Source organism: Toxorhynchites rutilus, chromosome 3, assembly GCF_029784135.1.
Source record: "Toxorhynchites rutilus septentrionalis strain SRP chromosome 3, ASM2978413v1, whole genome shotgun sequence".
In the NCBI taxonomy this organism is placed as follows: Eukaryota; Metazoa; Arthropoda; class Insecta; order Diptera; family Culicidae; genus Toxorhynchites; species Toxorhynchites rutilus.
The window spans coordinates 60,638,287-60,656,215 of record NC_073746.1 but is presented as its reverse complement, the minus strand read 5'-3'; the positions used below and the strand labels follow the sequence as shown (position 1 = coordinate 60,656,215).

Here is a 17,929-nt window from a genome sequence, read left to right as displayed (position 1 = left end):
ATATGAAGGTGTACGACCTGAAGGAGGAAGAAACCAACGAGGAAAGTGAAGCAGCGTCAGCGTTTATTCTGGTAGATCCGCTGAAACCGAATTTAGCAGCAACAACACCCGTCATCCGCTATTGCGTCATCCACCTCGTGAAACTTTTCCACATCCGGTCGAGGTCGAACGCCTGATTCCGTCATTCAACGGTAAGGAGGGAAGTTGCACTCGATGGTTAAGAAAGATCGAAGGTTACGCCACCGTTTATGATTGGTCACCGTGAGCATGTTTGCATTACGCGCACACCAGATTGACAGGTACAGCCCAGAAGTGGTTTGATGCACAGGAAGAAGCCACGTTGAATTGGGAATGTTTCAAGACGTCAATTTGTAAAGCTTTTCCCAGTAGAATGATTGAAGCGGATGCATATTTCAAATTAGTGAATCGACTTCGTGGCAGGGATGAAGATGAGGAGAGTTATGTATATGAGATGCAGAGGATTGCGAACGAGGGTCGTTTGTCAGAAGAAGCTATAATTGCCTACATTATTAGGAACGTGAACGACGACAAGCTACAGGAGTACCTGATGTCGAAGGACCTCAATCAAGTCAGAGAACTCATTCACTGTCTTCAAAGATATCTTCGAATGAGAGCTGTTGTAAATACAAAACCATACGTTAAGAAGGATGCCGTGAGACATCCAGTGTCTCGGGACAACGATCGTAAGGAGCCTACTGTCGTCGAAGATGATGATAAGCAACCGCCAGTGAGACGTTGTTTCAATTGTAACGAGAGAGGTCATCTGTCAGCGAAATGTCCATTGCCGCAGAAAAAACCTCGATGTACCAAATGCGGTTGTATGCGATGTACCAAAAAAAAAGTTGGTCATCCAGAAGAAGAATGTTTACATATCGTTGGAAGGGCACAGAAACCAGTGGTCGAGTCAAGCCAGATCCGGTATATGCAGAGCGAAAATCAAAGAGAAGGTGCGAGTACCGAAACGAAGCCGTACTATTTGGAAGTTGACGAAGGAAGCCGAACACCAGCGACGATCGTGTTCAAGAAATCTTGTCAGGCTTTTAACTCTCTCGTCGATCTAGGATCCCCGGTAAGTTTGATCAAAGTTTCCAAATTACCGTCTGATTTTGACTTTTCGTCGAATGTACCGCCAAATAATATTATTGGTATTAATGGCACGCGTTTAGTGATGCTTTGATCATCACTCATCAGGTTTGACTATTTTTGGAAGTCGAGTTTTCGTTGTTAGTTTAATTGTTGTTCCTGACGACACGGTCTCTAACTTAGACGTAGGCGACACAGACGATACCATTCGTTTGAAAACCACAGTGGAAAATATGTTTAGAGACTGTTATGTATACCGACCAAAACCTGTGGAACCCTCAGTAAAGATGGAAGTGGAAATTAAGCTCAAAGATCATAAACCTTTCACAGTAGTTTCCGCTAGATTGAGCATATTTGAAAAGCAGGAATTGAATAAGATTATTGATGATATGTTGGACAAGGGAATTATCGGGAAGAGCCAATCTAACGATTACTGCCGCGTTGTATTAGTCAAGAAGAGAAACAACACGTTCCGAATGTGTGTAAACTTCAAGCCACTCAATAAGTTAGTTGAGCGCGATCATTTTCCAATGCCCATAATCGAAGATCTTGTGATCAAGCTTCGCGATAAACGTTACTATAGTAGCCTTGATCTCAAAAACGGATTCTATCACGTTGATATTGTCGAAAATTCGAAAAAATATACTTCATTTATCGTTGACGATGGTCAATACGAATTCAATAAATTACCTTTTGGATATGCGAATTCACCCGCCGCGTTTGTTCGGTACATCAACAAGGTTCTAGGAGAGTTGATTAAATCGGGCAAAATAACTGTATTCATCGACGATATTCTTATTAGTACGGAGACTGTTGAAGAACATATGGAGATTTTGGCAGAAGTTCTATGTACCTTGAGTGATAATCACATCAAGCTTCAGTTGCAGAAATGCTCTTTTCTTAAGACCATGATTAACTACCTCGGTTACAACATAACGAACAACTCGATACGCCCAAGCGACCGTCATATAGATTCCGTTCAATCTATTCCGATTCCGGTAAACGTTCACGCGCTTAATCGCTTCGTTGGGCTGGTTAGCTACTTCCGGAAATTTATAAGAAACTTTAATAAGTTAGCTCACCCGTTGTACGAATTGTTGAGAAAGGATGTTCCGTTTCTGTTTGAGGGGAAACACGTTGCCGCGTTCAATGATCTGAAAGCTTGTTTAATCCAGAAGCCAGTACTTGCCATCTTTTCGCCGTATCTCGAAACAGAGGCTCACACAGATGCTTCTAGTGCCGGATTTGGAGGTATTTTGTTGCAACGTCAAGAGGATGATAAGAGGTTTCATCCGGTTTTGTTTTACAGTCGTAAATCCAAACTTCATAGTTTCGAGTTAGAGATTCTAGCCGTTGTGTACACTCTTCAACGATTTCGTATGTATTTGTTTGGGATGAAGTTCGCGATTGTCACAGATTGTGAGGCTATGAAAAAGACCTTAGAGAAGAAGGACATTAACGCGAAGATTTGCCGATGGAGTCTTTTTCTTGAACAGTTCGATTATAGCATCATTCATAGACCAGGAGATCGTATGCGTCATGTTGATGCGCTTAGTCGTGTCAACATACTGCTGCTAGAACCGGGAGAAGACTCGACCGATGTGTACACTAACTCGATTTACGTTGCGCAACTTCAGGACGCGGATATCCAGAAGCTAAAAACCGCAGTTCTTGCAGGAAGTCAAAAAGATTATGAAGTCAGGGATAATATAGTCTACAAAAAAGATAAGAAGAATAAACTTTTGTTATGCGTACCGAAGAACATGGAACCGTCTGTGGTCTTCCGATACCACAATGATATGGGTCATTTTGGTGCAGACAAAGTCTGTGCTGAGATACGACGTATATTTTGGTTTCCTGAGATGAAGAAAAAAGTCCTCGATCATGGAAAGTCATGCATCACGTGTGTCACTTTCAATCCTCGCGATAAACAGTATGATGGTTATTTGCAAAATATTGATAAAGGAACTGTGCCTTTTGATACCGTTCATGTTGATCACTTGGGCCCGCTAGAGTCGACAAAGAATAAGAATGTTCATATTTTTGCTTTGATTGACGGATTCAGTAAGTTTATCAAACTATACGCGACGCGGTCAACGAAGACATGCGAAGTCTTGAAATCGTTGCGATCGTACATCTCGTATTATTCAAAACCGAGAAGAATTATCTCCGATCGCGGAACTGCCTTTACTTCGAAGGAGTTCAAATCGTTTTGTACAGATCGCGGAATAGAACATGTACTGATTGCGACTGGTTGTCCAAAAGCGAATGGACAAATAGAGCGTTACAACAGAACATTAGTGCCTTTGCTATCAAAATTAGTAGAAGAAAGGAACATGTCGTGGGACAATGTTCTTTTCGAAGCCGAATACCTTTTAAATAATAGTTACAATCGTTCTATCGATAACTGCCCCGCAGTATTATTGTTCGGTGTGAAACAGAGAATTTACGTTGAACCAGAGTTAGAGCGTTTCTAAGATAATCTTAATCAAGATACCAATCGTGATATGGAGAAAATTAGAAGTGATGCTGCCAAAAGAAATAAACAGGTCCAGGAATATAATAAGATGAAATACGACACTAAATGTAAACGAAATACAATTTACAAACGAGGTGATCTAGTTGTTATTAGAACAGTTAAAGTTGCTGGTGAGAATAGTAAGCTTAAAGCTAAATACAGAGGACCGTATCAGATCAAAAAGGTTCTAGATAACAACCGCTACATCGTTACTGACATGGAAGGGTACCAGGTGACAAGCACTCACTTTGACGGAACTTTTGATCCACTAAATATTCGACTTTACAAGAAAGTTGCCACTCGGAGTACCGAAGATTATTCAACTAGCTGCTCTTCTGACGATTCCAGTTCCAAAGGGTCTTCAGATGAACCTGATTTTTATGGGTTTCCCGAAGATGACTAATCCTGTAGTGTTATTGCCGTTACGTTTCTAGAGTTAAAATCGACGAATATGTTTTATATTTCATACTTCAACCATGATTAAACCACACGATTGTTCCGAGCATTATATTGATCCCGTTTTATTTAAGTCATCGGACAGTATTTAGATTCTTACATCAAACTATCGAGGGCGATAGCAGCGCAGGATGGCCGAACTGTAGCAGACGGAAAATTTTGCTCGGGATATCACGACCACCCTATACTACTAATGCTGTCAATTAAGTTCGTGTATCTTCGTCAGCCATCGCTGTCGCTCGACAACCAGTGAGCTGATCTTCATTATATTACATACGGTCATAGCATACAGAACAATAAACGTTTTACTGTAGTTTTTTTTCCATTCGGTCTGTTTTATTCTGATTTCCGTGATCCGCCTAAAGAACGTTGCGGAAATAAGGCTAAATGAGCAATACCGGTCAATTGTGAAGCACATACTAAAGACAGAGGGGAAAACTGCGGTTGAACTGAAGGATTTCAAGCGGAAATGGAATTTGGCAGCCAAATAAGTGGGAACGTGCAAAAGATGTGCACGAAGAAAAGTTCGACCAATCACACCGCTTTATTTTCTATACGTGTGTTCCCACAAATACAGAAAGTGGAGGTCTTCCAGAGCTATGAATCGCGGAATGCATCGTTGGTTTTGACGTAGGATTACGTCTTTCGGGAACATATTGGGGTACAATTTGAAAATCGAAATTCGCCCATCGTGAAAATTGTCCAATTTCAAACGCCTATTGCTCAGTCATTTTATGATGGATTGATGAAATTTTTGCGTCAATCGATTTCGACACTCCATAACAATTTTTTATATTGAAGAAAATAATATATGTCATGAAACTAACTATCGAACAATTAAAAAATCTCAACCTCTACTGCCTGGAGGAAATCGACTTTGCAAATATATGCAAGTCGGGGGCATTTTTATATTACAAGTGAGGTGAGTGATACGATTAATTCTAGCGAATAAAATTTAAATTTGGAACTTCAATGTTGGTTGCTTCGTGAAATTTCATATCAATGATCGATCGTGTATTTGTGAAAAATTTAGCACAAGTTTAAGTGTAAAATTGTATATGGTAGCAGTTGTGTTAAAAATGACTTGATATATTAAACGATTTATTTCAATTTTCATAAATAAAAACCAAGGTGTGTTCCCGCTCGAGAATGGGTCGTTTGGTTCAAGCTGTCTGGTTGTGTTCATTTTCACCCAAAGAATGTTTATACGGCGAGGAAAATTGAAAAGTGAAGAAATAATAGAAAAAGTGATTTCCCATATGCTCTACATTTAGTATTAGGTGTTGTAAGTCCAATTAATATTCGCATTGGGTTGAAATAAAAGTTATAAAAGAAAATTACCTTTTCCATTTCAAATATGTTTTCTCTATATTAAAGTAACATGTTTTTACTGATGAGAAAAATTGATAATTGTTTTCGGTATTGGTAATTATCTCATATTGGATTGGTGAGTTTTTTTTCTTTATTTCATCATTACATAACACAGGATCACAGAGGGCGGCTTTCATTATATCTCGTTGCACTTCGGTATCTTTTATCTGATACGCACCATCCAACGACTGTTTACAATCTTTCTGTCATCATCACACGGTAAATACTTATGGAGTGAAAAAACAATACCCAACAACCAAACAAAACGGCCCTTTTCAGGGCCACCAAATCATTATCAAAAAGTTTACCGATGTAATTCTTCAAACATATCCAAAATCAACAGATAGCCTAACGGAATCCTGCGTCAACTATGCGGTCGTGTCTCGGACACAACTCTCCTGTGATTTTTTTTTTCTAAATATGAAGATATCGAAAAGGATTTCCAGGAATTCATTCTCTCACCGCGAGTCGAAAAGCATTAAAAATACCAGAGACGTCCTTAACAAGCCACGAACTATATCTCTGGTTTCTTTGATACGCACAGTTGAAAACATCGAAACTATAAAAATGCTCCCGGTTACCTTCATAGTTCACTCGACTTTCAACTGCGTTGAATTAAACGAACGATAGGCAAACGTTGTACAAGGTGACAAGAAACATTTCCGATTTAAAAGCAAAAAAAACATTTCCGAAACAGGGGACACTCTGTTCTAAGCAAACGGTTCTCCATGTTTAAAGTGCACTAGAATTTTTTTTTATGTTTTTCTATTCATGAGATTGCTATTTAAATATTGTTTGAACAAATGGAAAAAATGAATTCGTGCTTTTGCTAAATTATCATCGTAAATATCCAAGATGTCTAATCGTAGACCATTTCTCTCAACAACATTCCTTTTTGTGGAAAAAAGAACACAACAACAAAAATACAAGTCTCGCCATTTTTCCCCACCTACACATTTGACAACATTTTCCAAATCATCACTATAAGATTTTTTTCAATTTCACAAATGCTTTCATACTCGATTATTTTCCAGTCCAACTTTGCCGGCACGACCGCCTTGATCGCAGTGATGCACAACACCAAGCTGATTGTGGCCAACGTCGGCGACTCGCGGGGCGTTATGTGTGATTTCAAGGGCAACGCCATTCCTCTCTCGTTCGACCACAAACCCCAACAGGTGCGGGAGCAGAAGCGAATTGCCGACGCTGGTGGTTTCATCGCATTCAAGGGGGTCTGGCGGGTGGCGGGTATTCTCGCGACCTCCCGAGCGCTTGGCGATTACCCCCTGAAGGAGAAAAATCTCGTTATCGCAGAGCCGGACATTCTGTCGTTTGATCTGGTTGATCATAGGTAGGTGTTTTTCTGGGGTATCAATTGTGTTCCACATATGAATGATTGTTTTCTTTTTTCATCAGACCAATGTTCTTGATTCTGGCAACAGATGGGCTGTGGGACACGTTTACGAACGAGGAAGCCGTGGCGTACATCCGAGAGCGACTTGACGAGCCACATTTCGGCGCTAAAAGTATCACCCTGCAGTCGTACAATCGCGGCTCGGTGGACAACATCACGGTGCTTGTGATTGTTTTCAAAAACGGCCGATATGAGATTGGTTCGTCAAATGGAAACTGAAAGATAAGACAAAAAAACAGAAAACAATGGGAGAATGATCTGTACAATAATGGAACAAAGATTACAATCAGTGACAAATTTATATTTATATAAAGATGAATCAGATTTCATTTATTAGGAAATAACGTTCTCTTGCGCTGTGTTTAGTTGACTTGTACGATCTCCTCAAACTCGGGGCAGCGAAATCAGTCGTTATCGTTCGCGCCGGGACAGCTTTACATTTATTATGTTTTATCCTGATTTACCTAATTTAGAGTTTATTGTCGGTTAGTTTTTAAAACGGAAAGCCCTCCAAACCATGTAGAAGATCGCTAAAAAGCATCACTAACTCCGCCCAATTATCAACCTGCAGCCAACACAAAGTGTACACAGCGGTTCGATTTGTTTTTGCTTAGCTTTCCCTGAACACCTGTCCCGATAACCCGTTGATTCATCCCTCCCTGACTATGATAGGTTAGGTGCATTTTTAGCAGCTGAATTTTAATCTGGTCCTAGTGAGAGTTATTAATTCGTAAGACTACTTTTCTCGAAGTGCTCAATAGATATATGCATTGTAAACGTTACGATAAGAAGCTTTTTATATACTATCACTGTGCCTGGGTAACGAAACTTAAACAAGGTTTTAGGAATGAAAAAAATATATAGTTTGGACATATTGGTGCCAAACCAATTTCGGAAGAAGATTCGCGAAGAGAAAACAATCAGACGGCCGGCGTTTTCATCATCACAAATATAAGGCTAAGTAACGAACCTTTCAATTACTAAGAATACAGTACAGTGGAAAAACAAAGCAAATCACATAAACAAATTCACAGATATATATCCTTGTGAAGTTTCCTTAAATCGGTTGTAACAAACAGAGTTGAAATAATCTAATGGACCACTAATGCACGATTTTTAATCTATATGTTAAGAAATGAGTTCGCTCTAATAGTGGAATCATCTTTTTGTAAGCCAAAGCGGAAGAGGTATCAGATAAATAAAAATACCGGGTTGATACTTGTAGGTATTATTTTACATTTCACATTATTTCACAAATCAATAATTTCTGTCCCTGAAAAATATTTTCCGTCGCTTAATCGAAATGTCATCAAAATATTATTCGTAACTTGTAGTTTCCTGTTACATAATGAATCTAGAAGTACAAAATTTTAAATGACAATATTGTTAGTGAAATTTCGACTATGCAACAACGCTCTGGTCTTAGCTCCGAGATCGGGTGTCGAAAGTGGCTGAATGAAGGAATGCTTGCGAGTCAGAGCGCCATAACTTTCCCGGGTCGCTGGTAGCTTATGGGTGCGTCTGTTAGGGGCGGCACCCCGAAAATGTCCTGTAAGCAGGGTAAGACTCTAAAACACCTTGCCACCCCGCTGTCTCCCTTGATAAGGAGATACACCCAGTAAAATGAAGCTACGTTCAAGGAGAATAATGGGGTCCCTGAAATGGAACTGATGCTGGAACGAGCGTAAGAGCGGGCGGCCATCAGCCGGGTTCAAGAAACAGTCGTTCACACTTGTGGGTACCACGAGGCGACGGATCATGTGTACAACAGACATACTATCAGCAGGTAGCTACATCAGTGATCTAAAGTTTTTTCGCTACCATCAAGGTAGAATCTCCATTCTCTTTCATTTCAAGGATTCGAGATCCCATCGCAACTATCAAGATAGAAACTCCATAGTATTAATTCAAAATTCAATCGCTACCAAATGGTAGAAGCTTTATCATTTGGATACGAAATCCGACCGCTACTGAAATGTAGAATCTCTAGTTTGCTACTCATCTTAAGAACTCACTCCATTTAAGATCAACCGTTACTAAATCACACTCACATTTTGAATTCATTGAAAATCTGATTCACAGTGTAAGGGTGCGTTTAGACTAGTGATATATTCATGTGAAGAAATATGATGAGATTTATAGAAATCGCATCAACCGTTTACACTAGCGTGAACTTCTATAATGAATATGTTCATATTTTCGGTGAATTAATTCACCTGAAGTAGAACTGCATCCAACTTTAGTGATTTCTCACCAGTGAGAAATTCACAAGCGTTTACACATGATGAATTTATTCAAGTTATATATACCTCGAATAAGTGTATCATATTTATTCTCACCCGTTTACACCTATTTTCGCGTGAATAAATCCATCTATAGCTATAGATCTCCCTAATGTAAACCCGCCATAAGAAGAGAACATATTATAACTGAGGGGCTCAGAATGCAAGGGGTGTAAGTGACTTGATCGATTTCTCTTCATCAACTTTTTATTTAGTTAAAAACTCAACTGAAAAAACGTTCCAATTTAAGTTTGCTATACAATCCGATAGATGAGGTTCTGACCTATCTTCCACATTGTCAAATACAACAATGTATTGTATGTATTTGCAGCCACAAGTCGATAAGGCTGCATCTAATCTGTGGCTAATGCGTGGTAAACTCTCTTCAGTAGAAGAAGCCGACATGATAGCCGTCCAAGACAGGATAATGCCGACGAGAAACTACAGGCGGTACGTCTGGCATCAAGGCGTTGGTGAGATTTGCCGGATGTGCTACCAACCAGAAAAAAATATAGAGCACATTATGGGAGGTTGTCCCATTTTGCCGGACCAACCTACACCTAGCCTCACAACAACGTGGCCCGCATTGTTCATCCACAACTGGCGCTCCAATGTGGTCTATTGGAAGATAACGTACCCAACTAACGATTCCTGCCTGCATATGTCATGGAAATGATCGTTTCGGATGTAGAGCTGTACCGGGATCGTACTGTTCTGGCCGACCTCTCGATCAGCCATAACCGTCCCGATATTATGGTAAACGACAAGTGCGACAGACAAGTCACTGATCCTGAACACTGAACTCAAAGAATTGTGGGGGCTAAAGGTAGTCCCAAGAATTGTTCGAGTCGTTCTCTCTGGATTGTCCCGACTCTTCTAAAAATTGAGAAGAAACTGACCGGTCTTCAAAAGTCGGTCATCCTTAGCACCTGCGCTATTGTCCGACAATTTCCCGGTCAGGACTAAACAGCACGAGCATTCAGAAGCCTGGGACCAGGTGAAAGTTCAGAGTTCACCTGATCAAGAAGTTTCAACGTTTACTACATACTCTCCCTTCTGTTAAAGGGGTGAGCGACAAACGGAAGTCTGTTGCGCAACCGTGAAGGGCGACAGAAGCTGAAGAGGAAGGCCGAAACAAGACGGTCTCATCGTTCCGCACCTAAAAACATCTTTTCAGCAAAGCTCAACGTCGTGATCGTGACGGGATGACGAGACATTCTTGATGCTGGACTACGGCGATTGGCAGGGGACCGTGTACTTTACGTCCCACACCAAGGTACTTCCTTGGTGAGTACTTCAAATATGTCTCGCGTCAATTTCCTGATGGAGATCTCTCTGTGGCTGACGATCAGCGAGAAGGAAATGTCCAAGCCACTATTCTTTCATGTGAAACTTGCGGTGAACGGGCAGATATACAGTACGAAGAACTTGTCGGATGTAGAGAATTTGATAGGTTTTTAACCAAACTGAGAGCTCAGACAGTTCAAATATAAATACGCATAAGAAACGTCTTATCAAGATAAAACGATTGTATTTCGAATGTAAAAAGATATTATCGTACAAAAATGCCATTGTTCATCTTAACTCTTATAACACATTGCATTTCGTCGCTCATGAAATATCGCACTTCAGAAAAAGTTCAACCTCAATCATCGTCGGTGAAAAACATTTCCAGCAAATCCGGCTTCGCGCACTGCTCGCCCTCGATGCGTTGGGGATTTTTCCAGCGGACGAGGGTAGGTATAACACTGAGGTGGGTGCTGGTGTCTTTCCGAAAAGGATTGTTCATATCCTTCCAGGTTGGTCTATCGCCGACATCCACGTAAACGAAATGCGAGCCTTCCGGAGCTTTCGCCAAGGCTTCTTCGATGAATGGGGTAGCTTCAACACAATCGCTGCACCAACTAACACCGTTCTCCTGTTTGGCTCCTGTGAAGAGGACGTTTATTATTTGTCCATCGCTGGGGAAATCTCTCATGAAGGCCAGGAAGCTCTCGTAACCAGCAACGGTATGTTTCTGGACCATTTTGCTCGCTGGCTGAATACCCAATCTATACACTCTGTGTAACGATATAATTCTAGTGTTCTTTAAATAGAGCAATCAATCAATTATTATGGAAGGCCGATTCGCTTTTATGTGATAAGAAGTGATAACAAAATATATACTGAAGCACAACAGATATTGCTGGTTGCCAGAATAACTGGCTCTCAGATTATGGGGTATATTTCCAGTTTTGGGTTCTTCCTTCACGACCAAGGTTTATATAGTGGTTCTAGAGTAGTGAAAAATAAAAAAAAATATTCGAGCCTTGTCGTTATTTTACAATACAGCGTTTTTTTCTATCGTGTGAAATTATCACTCGCATTTTTTTCGACGGATTCGTTTGACAGGCTGTTTGTTTTCTAAAAAGCTGTTATTCTTTTTTATAAATACACAACGTCAAACTTATCGAATCATTAAAGATAGATATAACGGAATCCTTTCGTTAGCGAGCGTATATGTCTTCCACATCATATACTTCATTATAAAACACTGTCGAAATGAAAATGCTTCGGATATTTATTATTCATTAATATAATATGTTTGACGTAGAACTACGCCTTTAATGAAGGGTGCCAAATCAGAAAACAGGTCACGTTTTTATGAAATAAAGTTATCGTTAATAATTATTTTCACTGTGAACGAATCCTCATGATTTGCGTACCAATCGAATCGGAAATTCTTTAAGATTTGTTTAATATGCTATACATTACAATTCGTTTATCTCTAAACGGTTTAAATTCATGAAAACTGGAAGAATTTCCTCTTTTCTCATACATTTGTTGTGTGTTAACCCTACCCGTATTTCGAATGCTTATAACTCGAATATTTCCTAACAGATCGGAAAGATGTTTGCATCAATTAATAGGAGATGTTTCTACGCGTTTATCACAGTTAATACAATGTTGTTTTTCTTGAGATGAACAATTGAATAACTGTAAAATGTCAAGCGTTATCTAAACGCCCTAACTGACAAGTTTTGATTGGCCCGATTTACGGTTTACCCATCGACTTTAAAATCGATGTACCTGTGGAAATCCGCTCTGCAAATGTACATGTAAATCAGGGGTATTTTTGCTCTCACCGAGCTGTGTTTCCCTAACACGGACTACAAAAGCAATATGCTTGGGGGAATCCGCTTTGTCAAAACATGCAAGACGGGGGATGTTTTTCTTTCCCACTGAGCTGTGTTTCCCTAACACGGAGTTCAAAATTAATTGTGTCTTTTTTCAAAATTTAATGTGCCTGAGGGAATCCGCTTTGCAAATACATGCAAGTCGGGGGTACTGTTGTACTCGCTTGTCGTTGTGCAGACCGGAATATGTTTCCTCAAAACGTACTTTTAAACTGAGAAGCCTGGGAAAATCGTCTATTCAGATACAAGAGGTGAATGAACTTTCACGGTTTGAGAAATTTCAGAGGGAAATGTAAAATACAATGATCGTTTGACAATTCTTCCGCTCACATATTTTGGTAGTCCTAGGCATCATTTCAAACGTAAAAGGTCGATCATCAAATTTATTTGTAACGAAGTACATAATCTATTAATAAAATTTCGATGCATTATAAAATAATATTCGAGCTTGAGCTTGAGCTTGGGTAGACTGTACAATTCGTAGTTGCTCTCCGTGATTGACCTGAACCAACCAAATTGCACAAAGAACACACAGAATGACGCTTGGGACTAGCAAATCATTCTCGTTGTGCAATTTTCGGTGATTCGAGCTTTAAATGGTCAATAACGACGCCGGCCACGTCCTTACAGTCACCAGAGGATAGGAAGGAACGTTAGTATGATATTCGCCGCCCGAAGGCCAGAAGGGTCGCCTCTATAGCGTGGTTCCCTAGCGTTTATCATGGAAGGGATAGTTGTTAGTGGGAATGGTTAAGAAAAATCAGGATTCACTGCGGTAAGTGATGTGATTATGTAAATGTTAAAATTGACCTCTCGACAAAACAAAAATCCGAAAATCTTATGTGTTACAACACGCGGCAGAGATTATCTTTAGGTATCCTGAGAAGGAAAACCTGTAAAATCGATACATTTTATATAAAATATTATAATAATATATTCTAGTATTCATTGCAGGTACTTTTCATCAAAAGTCAATCGCGCTGGCGGAGATTCAATTGTGGGAAACCTGAGAAGGTAACCAAGAAAAACCGATCGTTGGCCTTGGAGGAGTTTGGCGATATGTTCCGTTCTCATCACACTTACTCTGAGCCTGATCACGAACATAACCTCACTGTGAAAACGAGATGAAGTGTATATAGCCTTGCATACAAATCATCTCGCCCTCACCACGCAGCGACGCTTGTAATGAGACTCTCTATATCACACTTCGATCGCGACGACGGAAAGTTATTTTTGGGAAACCTGAGAAGGTCACCGTATAAACCAAAATGCAAAATTGAAGCACCAAATCTCAAGTCTAAAAAGAAAAAAAAAGAATCCAGCTTTCAACTCTCAATACGAGACCGCATGCTGTCACCGGAGAACGAATCCAACATCCATCACCCCAGCTCCCACTCTGCATGCAAAATCCGAATTCAGAATCCAACTCCGGAACGAAAGATGACGCACCATATAAAAATCAAAGCTGCAACAGAAAAAAACTGAAAAAAAAATCACAGGAGGCTTGTGTCCGAGACACGACCGCATAGATGACGTAGGATTCCGTTAGGCTATCTGTTGTTTTGGATATGTTTGAAGAATTACATTGTTAAACTCTTCGATAATGATTTGGTGGCCCGGAAAAGGGCCGTTTTGCCTGGTTGTTAGGTATTGTTTGTTCACTCGACCAGTGTTTACAACCGAGTGATGATAATAGAAGGATGATGATTTCACTTATAATTTTTACTTTTTGAGTGTTTATTCAACACATTTTCAATTTCGCTTTGAACCCAACGGGACACGGAACTCCTTCATTTTCCCAATTGTTCTCGTCGCATGAACTTTCCCTGGGAGAAAAAAAAATCGTTTCATATTTCAAGTCATTTTAACACAACTGCTACCATATACAATTTTACAATTCACGATCGGTCATTGATATTAAATTTCACGAAGCAACCAACATAAAAGTTCCAAAAATTTTAATTTCGTTTATATTCTATCAAACATAAGTTCTATTCAGTTGATCGAACATCATTCTTCAATCAATCCATCGATTCTTATTAAACGAAAAAAAACCACCCGTTCATCGCTCCCAACTTATTCGACAGCACTGAATACAATGTCAATGTCCATGCTAGTTACAATGAGCACTATCCATTTGTGCGCGTCGTTTGTTTAACTATCGACCACGAGGGTATTTATATGCTGATTTCCCCCAGGTACCTTAAATTTGAAATCTCTGTTAGTGAATACATGTCGGTGGAAACAAAAGCACCCCCTACTTTCATGTATTTGCTATGCCGATTTCCCCCAAGCAGCTTGGTTTTGATGTCTCTGTTAGGGAACACACTTCGGTGGGAACAAAAGTTCCCTTACTTTGATGTATTTGCAATGCCGATTTCTCCGTATCTTCAATTTCGACCAATCAGAACGAGGTATTCCGTTTGAAGATTTTTTGATTGTTTGAGAGTAGGTTTCATATGATATATTATTTTATCCATTGTGATGAATTGTTATGAAGTGCTCAGATCCATTGATGCAAATATCTCGTAAATCCATCAGGAAATAACTGACCAATAATTGTAAGAACATGAACCGCCGCATGTGTCGTCAGTTTCGACCAATCAGAAGTGGGTATTTCCGTTAGGATAAGGTTTGAGATTTTTCAATTATTCGATAGTTAGTTTCATGACAAATATTATTTTATTCAATGTAAAAAATTGTTATGGAGTGTCGAAATTGATTGACGCAAAAATCTCATCAATCCATCATTAAATGACTAAGCAATAAGCGTTTGAAATTGGACAATTTTCACGATGTGCTCGATTTTCGATTTTAAATTTGGACCCCCATATGTTCCCGAAAGACGTAATCCTACGCCAAAACACATACATATACATGAGAACACCTTTCCCCACTTCGAATCTACCATCGAACAAAACTGCAAATCGAACGACACATGTTAGAGAGATGAAGAAAACATAATACTCAGCTCACGTATCCGCTCGCCCAGCAAGCCATGACAGTGATTCTCTCACCACCACTACGATGCAGGAGTTTCGGACTTATCAAAATTAAATTCGTTTAAAAGCACGAGAAAAATATTCATTAGCAACTCTGAATCGGTCAGACGAAGCTAGGGGAAATGTAAATCACAAACACACGCGTTGAGAAGAGATTTAGCACAATATGAAATCGAACGCGCGACGATTAGGAACGAGCCGAAACGATCTAACCGAACTCTCACTAACACACCCGAAGCGAAAAAAAAATGGCTTCGCCCAATTTTTAAGAGCACCAAACTACGCATCTTTTAGTTTGTCTAGAGTATATGCAGGTATATTTATACATATTCTACCGAATTCACTAGTGCAGAAGACACATCCCGTTATATTTTCCAAAAACTCCGATGCCAAACACAAGCACCCGTTCTCCTGCACAAAAATTTCAATACCTGCATTATAAAATAATATTCGAAGTGGTTAACAAGTGGATTGCATAATATAACTACGTAGTGGAAAATATGCGGTCGTGTCCTGGATACAACCACTTACAATGTTTTCTTTATTATATTTCTGTAGGATCACTGAAAATGTTTTGTTAGTCAGCAAATACATTCCGTTCTTCGCGCAATTTCGTTTGGCAACGGATCTGAAGCTGTAGCTGAAGATTACAGATTTTTGGCTTTGAGATGAGATGAGAATACTTTTCTCATTATTTTTTAAATTATAATCTGTGTAATATTAAGCACGTGGCTTAACAAAAATGTCATGTCCCCGTTTCATTCGTTTCCAGTTTTCCATTGTTTGAGTTGTTACAATTCAGGCTACTTTTTAATTTTTTTTTACATTTTTCCAGCCTTTGTAACAGAAATATATAAATGACAAAAACATTATTGCAAGCAAAATGCGACATCAATATTTTAAAATGACTTTTTAAATGCTATAGCTTCGTAATAGATGCAGGCATAAAGATGGGATTTGTCTTATTCTAAAGCTACTGAGTCCTTATTGTTTTGACATGCCGCATGTATATATTTTGAACATGGCTTGTGTTATAGTAGTGGACAGAAATGCGAAAGAAAATCGTAGTTTTCGTTTTTTCAATGTTTTAATAGATTAAACAAATATTTCCACCCAAGTTAATATCAAATGCTATACCTACTAGCTGTGTATTATCAGAATGTGATTAAACGATTTGAGACTGCTGCTTTCCAGTTATGACTTCGATATATTGGTGTTTACTAAAACGTGGCTTCAATCCACGACATACGACAAAATTCAAGCACTGGTATGTAACTAGCCCATGCTATTGCGATTCGCGCCATTCTTTATCAGATCGATGACACCGTTTGTGTTGTGATGCGACTACAGTCTCTCATACATGAGATGACAGTTTGACGACAACTTGAACGGATACACGCCTATTAATGCATCTTCAGAACAAGAGTTAACACTCATCGAATCATTGCTTTTTTGCGGACTAACACAGTTTAATCGTTTTACAAATCAGCGACTACTCCAGTTAGCCTTCGTCAATGCACCAATAAACCTTCGTCAATGAAGGCATTGAAGCGTCTGAACCATCTTAACCACTCCGATCAGTTGATCCTCTTCATAAGCATTTCATCGTTTTTCTCGACGTTCGAGTTACATAGCATCACAGAGCAACAAACCGTTATGATGGCTATGGTTGCAACTTTGGGTCATCAAACAACGCTATTACTTCTATTGACTAGCAACTCTATTTAGTAGGTAACTCGATAGATTCAGTCGTATCAACCTTCCATGCTAAACTTTCTGAAATACTTGATATGCATATCCTGCGTGTACGACGCAGACCTGAAGTGTAAATGCGAAAGCCTTGGTGGACTGCTGATCTTCGTTATATGAGGAGAAACGCTACTTCAATACCAGAACCACGGCTGACTGTATCACTTTTCGTGGCATTGAAATTGCGTACATGGACCTTCTCGTTGAGACCCACAGAACATACATGGATAGAGTACAGAAGAATCTGAAGCGAAATCCGGCGTCATTCTGGAAATATATGAGGACACTTAAAGGGAATACGAGAATTTCACCCAATACGGTATTCAACGGAACAATTTCTAGTTCGTTTAGCGAAGCGGTCCATCTATTCGCCAACTTCTTCCAGTGCGTTTTCAGCACAGCGGCACCCGAGTGGTTCACAAATCGGACAGCCCTCGTCGCGTCGAAAATTACCGCGTTAAATCGATTCTATGTTCACTTGGAAAAGTTTTTGAAATCATGGTTCAGGCTATATTGCATAGAGCAGCACGTGAAGTACTGGATGGCTACATTCATACCTCACCAACCGTAAAGCGGCAGTGTGTGTCAACTCAGTTTGCTACGGAAATTTTGTCATCACGTTTGGTGGGCCACATGGAAGCGTGCTTGGTCCATTCATTTGCATTCTTTTTGTGAATGATCTATGCTTTCGACTAGAGATGGGCAAAGCGGTTCACCTTAATGAACCGTTCAGTGACCAACCGTTCACTTAGAACTGTTCTTTTCATTCGTAAAATGCTGTTTGTTAGCAATAATTATATGTCCGAATTTTGTTAAAAATATCTTAGCAGAATAGAAAATCAAACTATGATTTGGAA

General features: G+C 39.6%; 2 protein-coding genes across 3 annotated transcripts in view; one reads left to right on the top strand and one right to left on the bottom strand.

Moving 5' to 3' along the window:
- Positions 1 to 8,081, top strand: part of LOC129779215 (protein phosphatase 1L) — a 78,047-nt gene extending 69,966 nt beyond the window's left edge. For both annotated transcript variants that reach the window (XM_055786567.1, XM_055786566.1), the window contains 2 exons: positions 6,484 to 6,800; positions 6,866 to 8,081. In XM_055786567.1, coding sequence (XP_055642542.1) covers positions 6,484 to 6,800; positions 6,866 to 7,082 — 534 coding nt within the window. In that variant the 3' untranslated portion in view covers positions 7,083 to 8,081. The remainder of the gene's footprint in view (positions 1 to 6,483; positions 6,801 to 6,865) is intronic.
- A 2,568-nt stretch (positions 8,082 to 10,649) lies between these two features.
- On the bottom strand, positions 10,650 to 11,378 carry LOC129777909 (thioredoxin domain-containing protein 17-like). Its single transcript, XM_055784483.1, has one exon. It carries the CDS (start codon positions 11,169 to 11,171, stop codon positions 10,791 to 10,793), a length of 381 nt encoding a protein of 126 aa, XP_055640458.1. The 5' UTR covers positions 11,172 to 11,378; the 3' UTR covers positions 10,650 to 10,790.
- Between the last annotated feature and the right edge of the window lie 6,551 nt (positions 11,379 to 17,929).

What these genes read in the sequence shown, in the direction of transcription:
- LOC129777909 (XM_055784483.1), bottom strand. Translation starts at nt 11,171, where the DNA reads ATGGTCCAGAAACATACCGTTGCTGGTTACGAGAGCTTCCTGGCCTTC.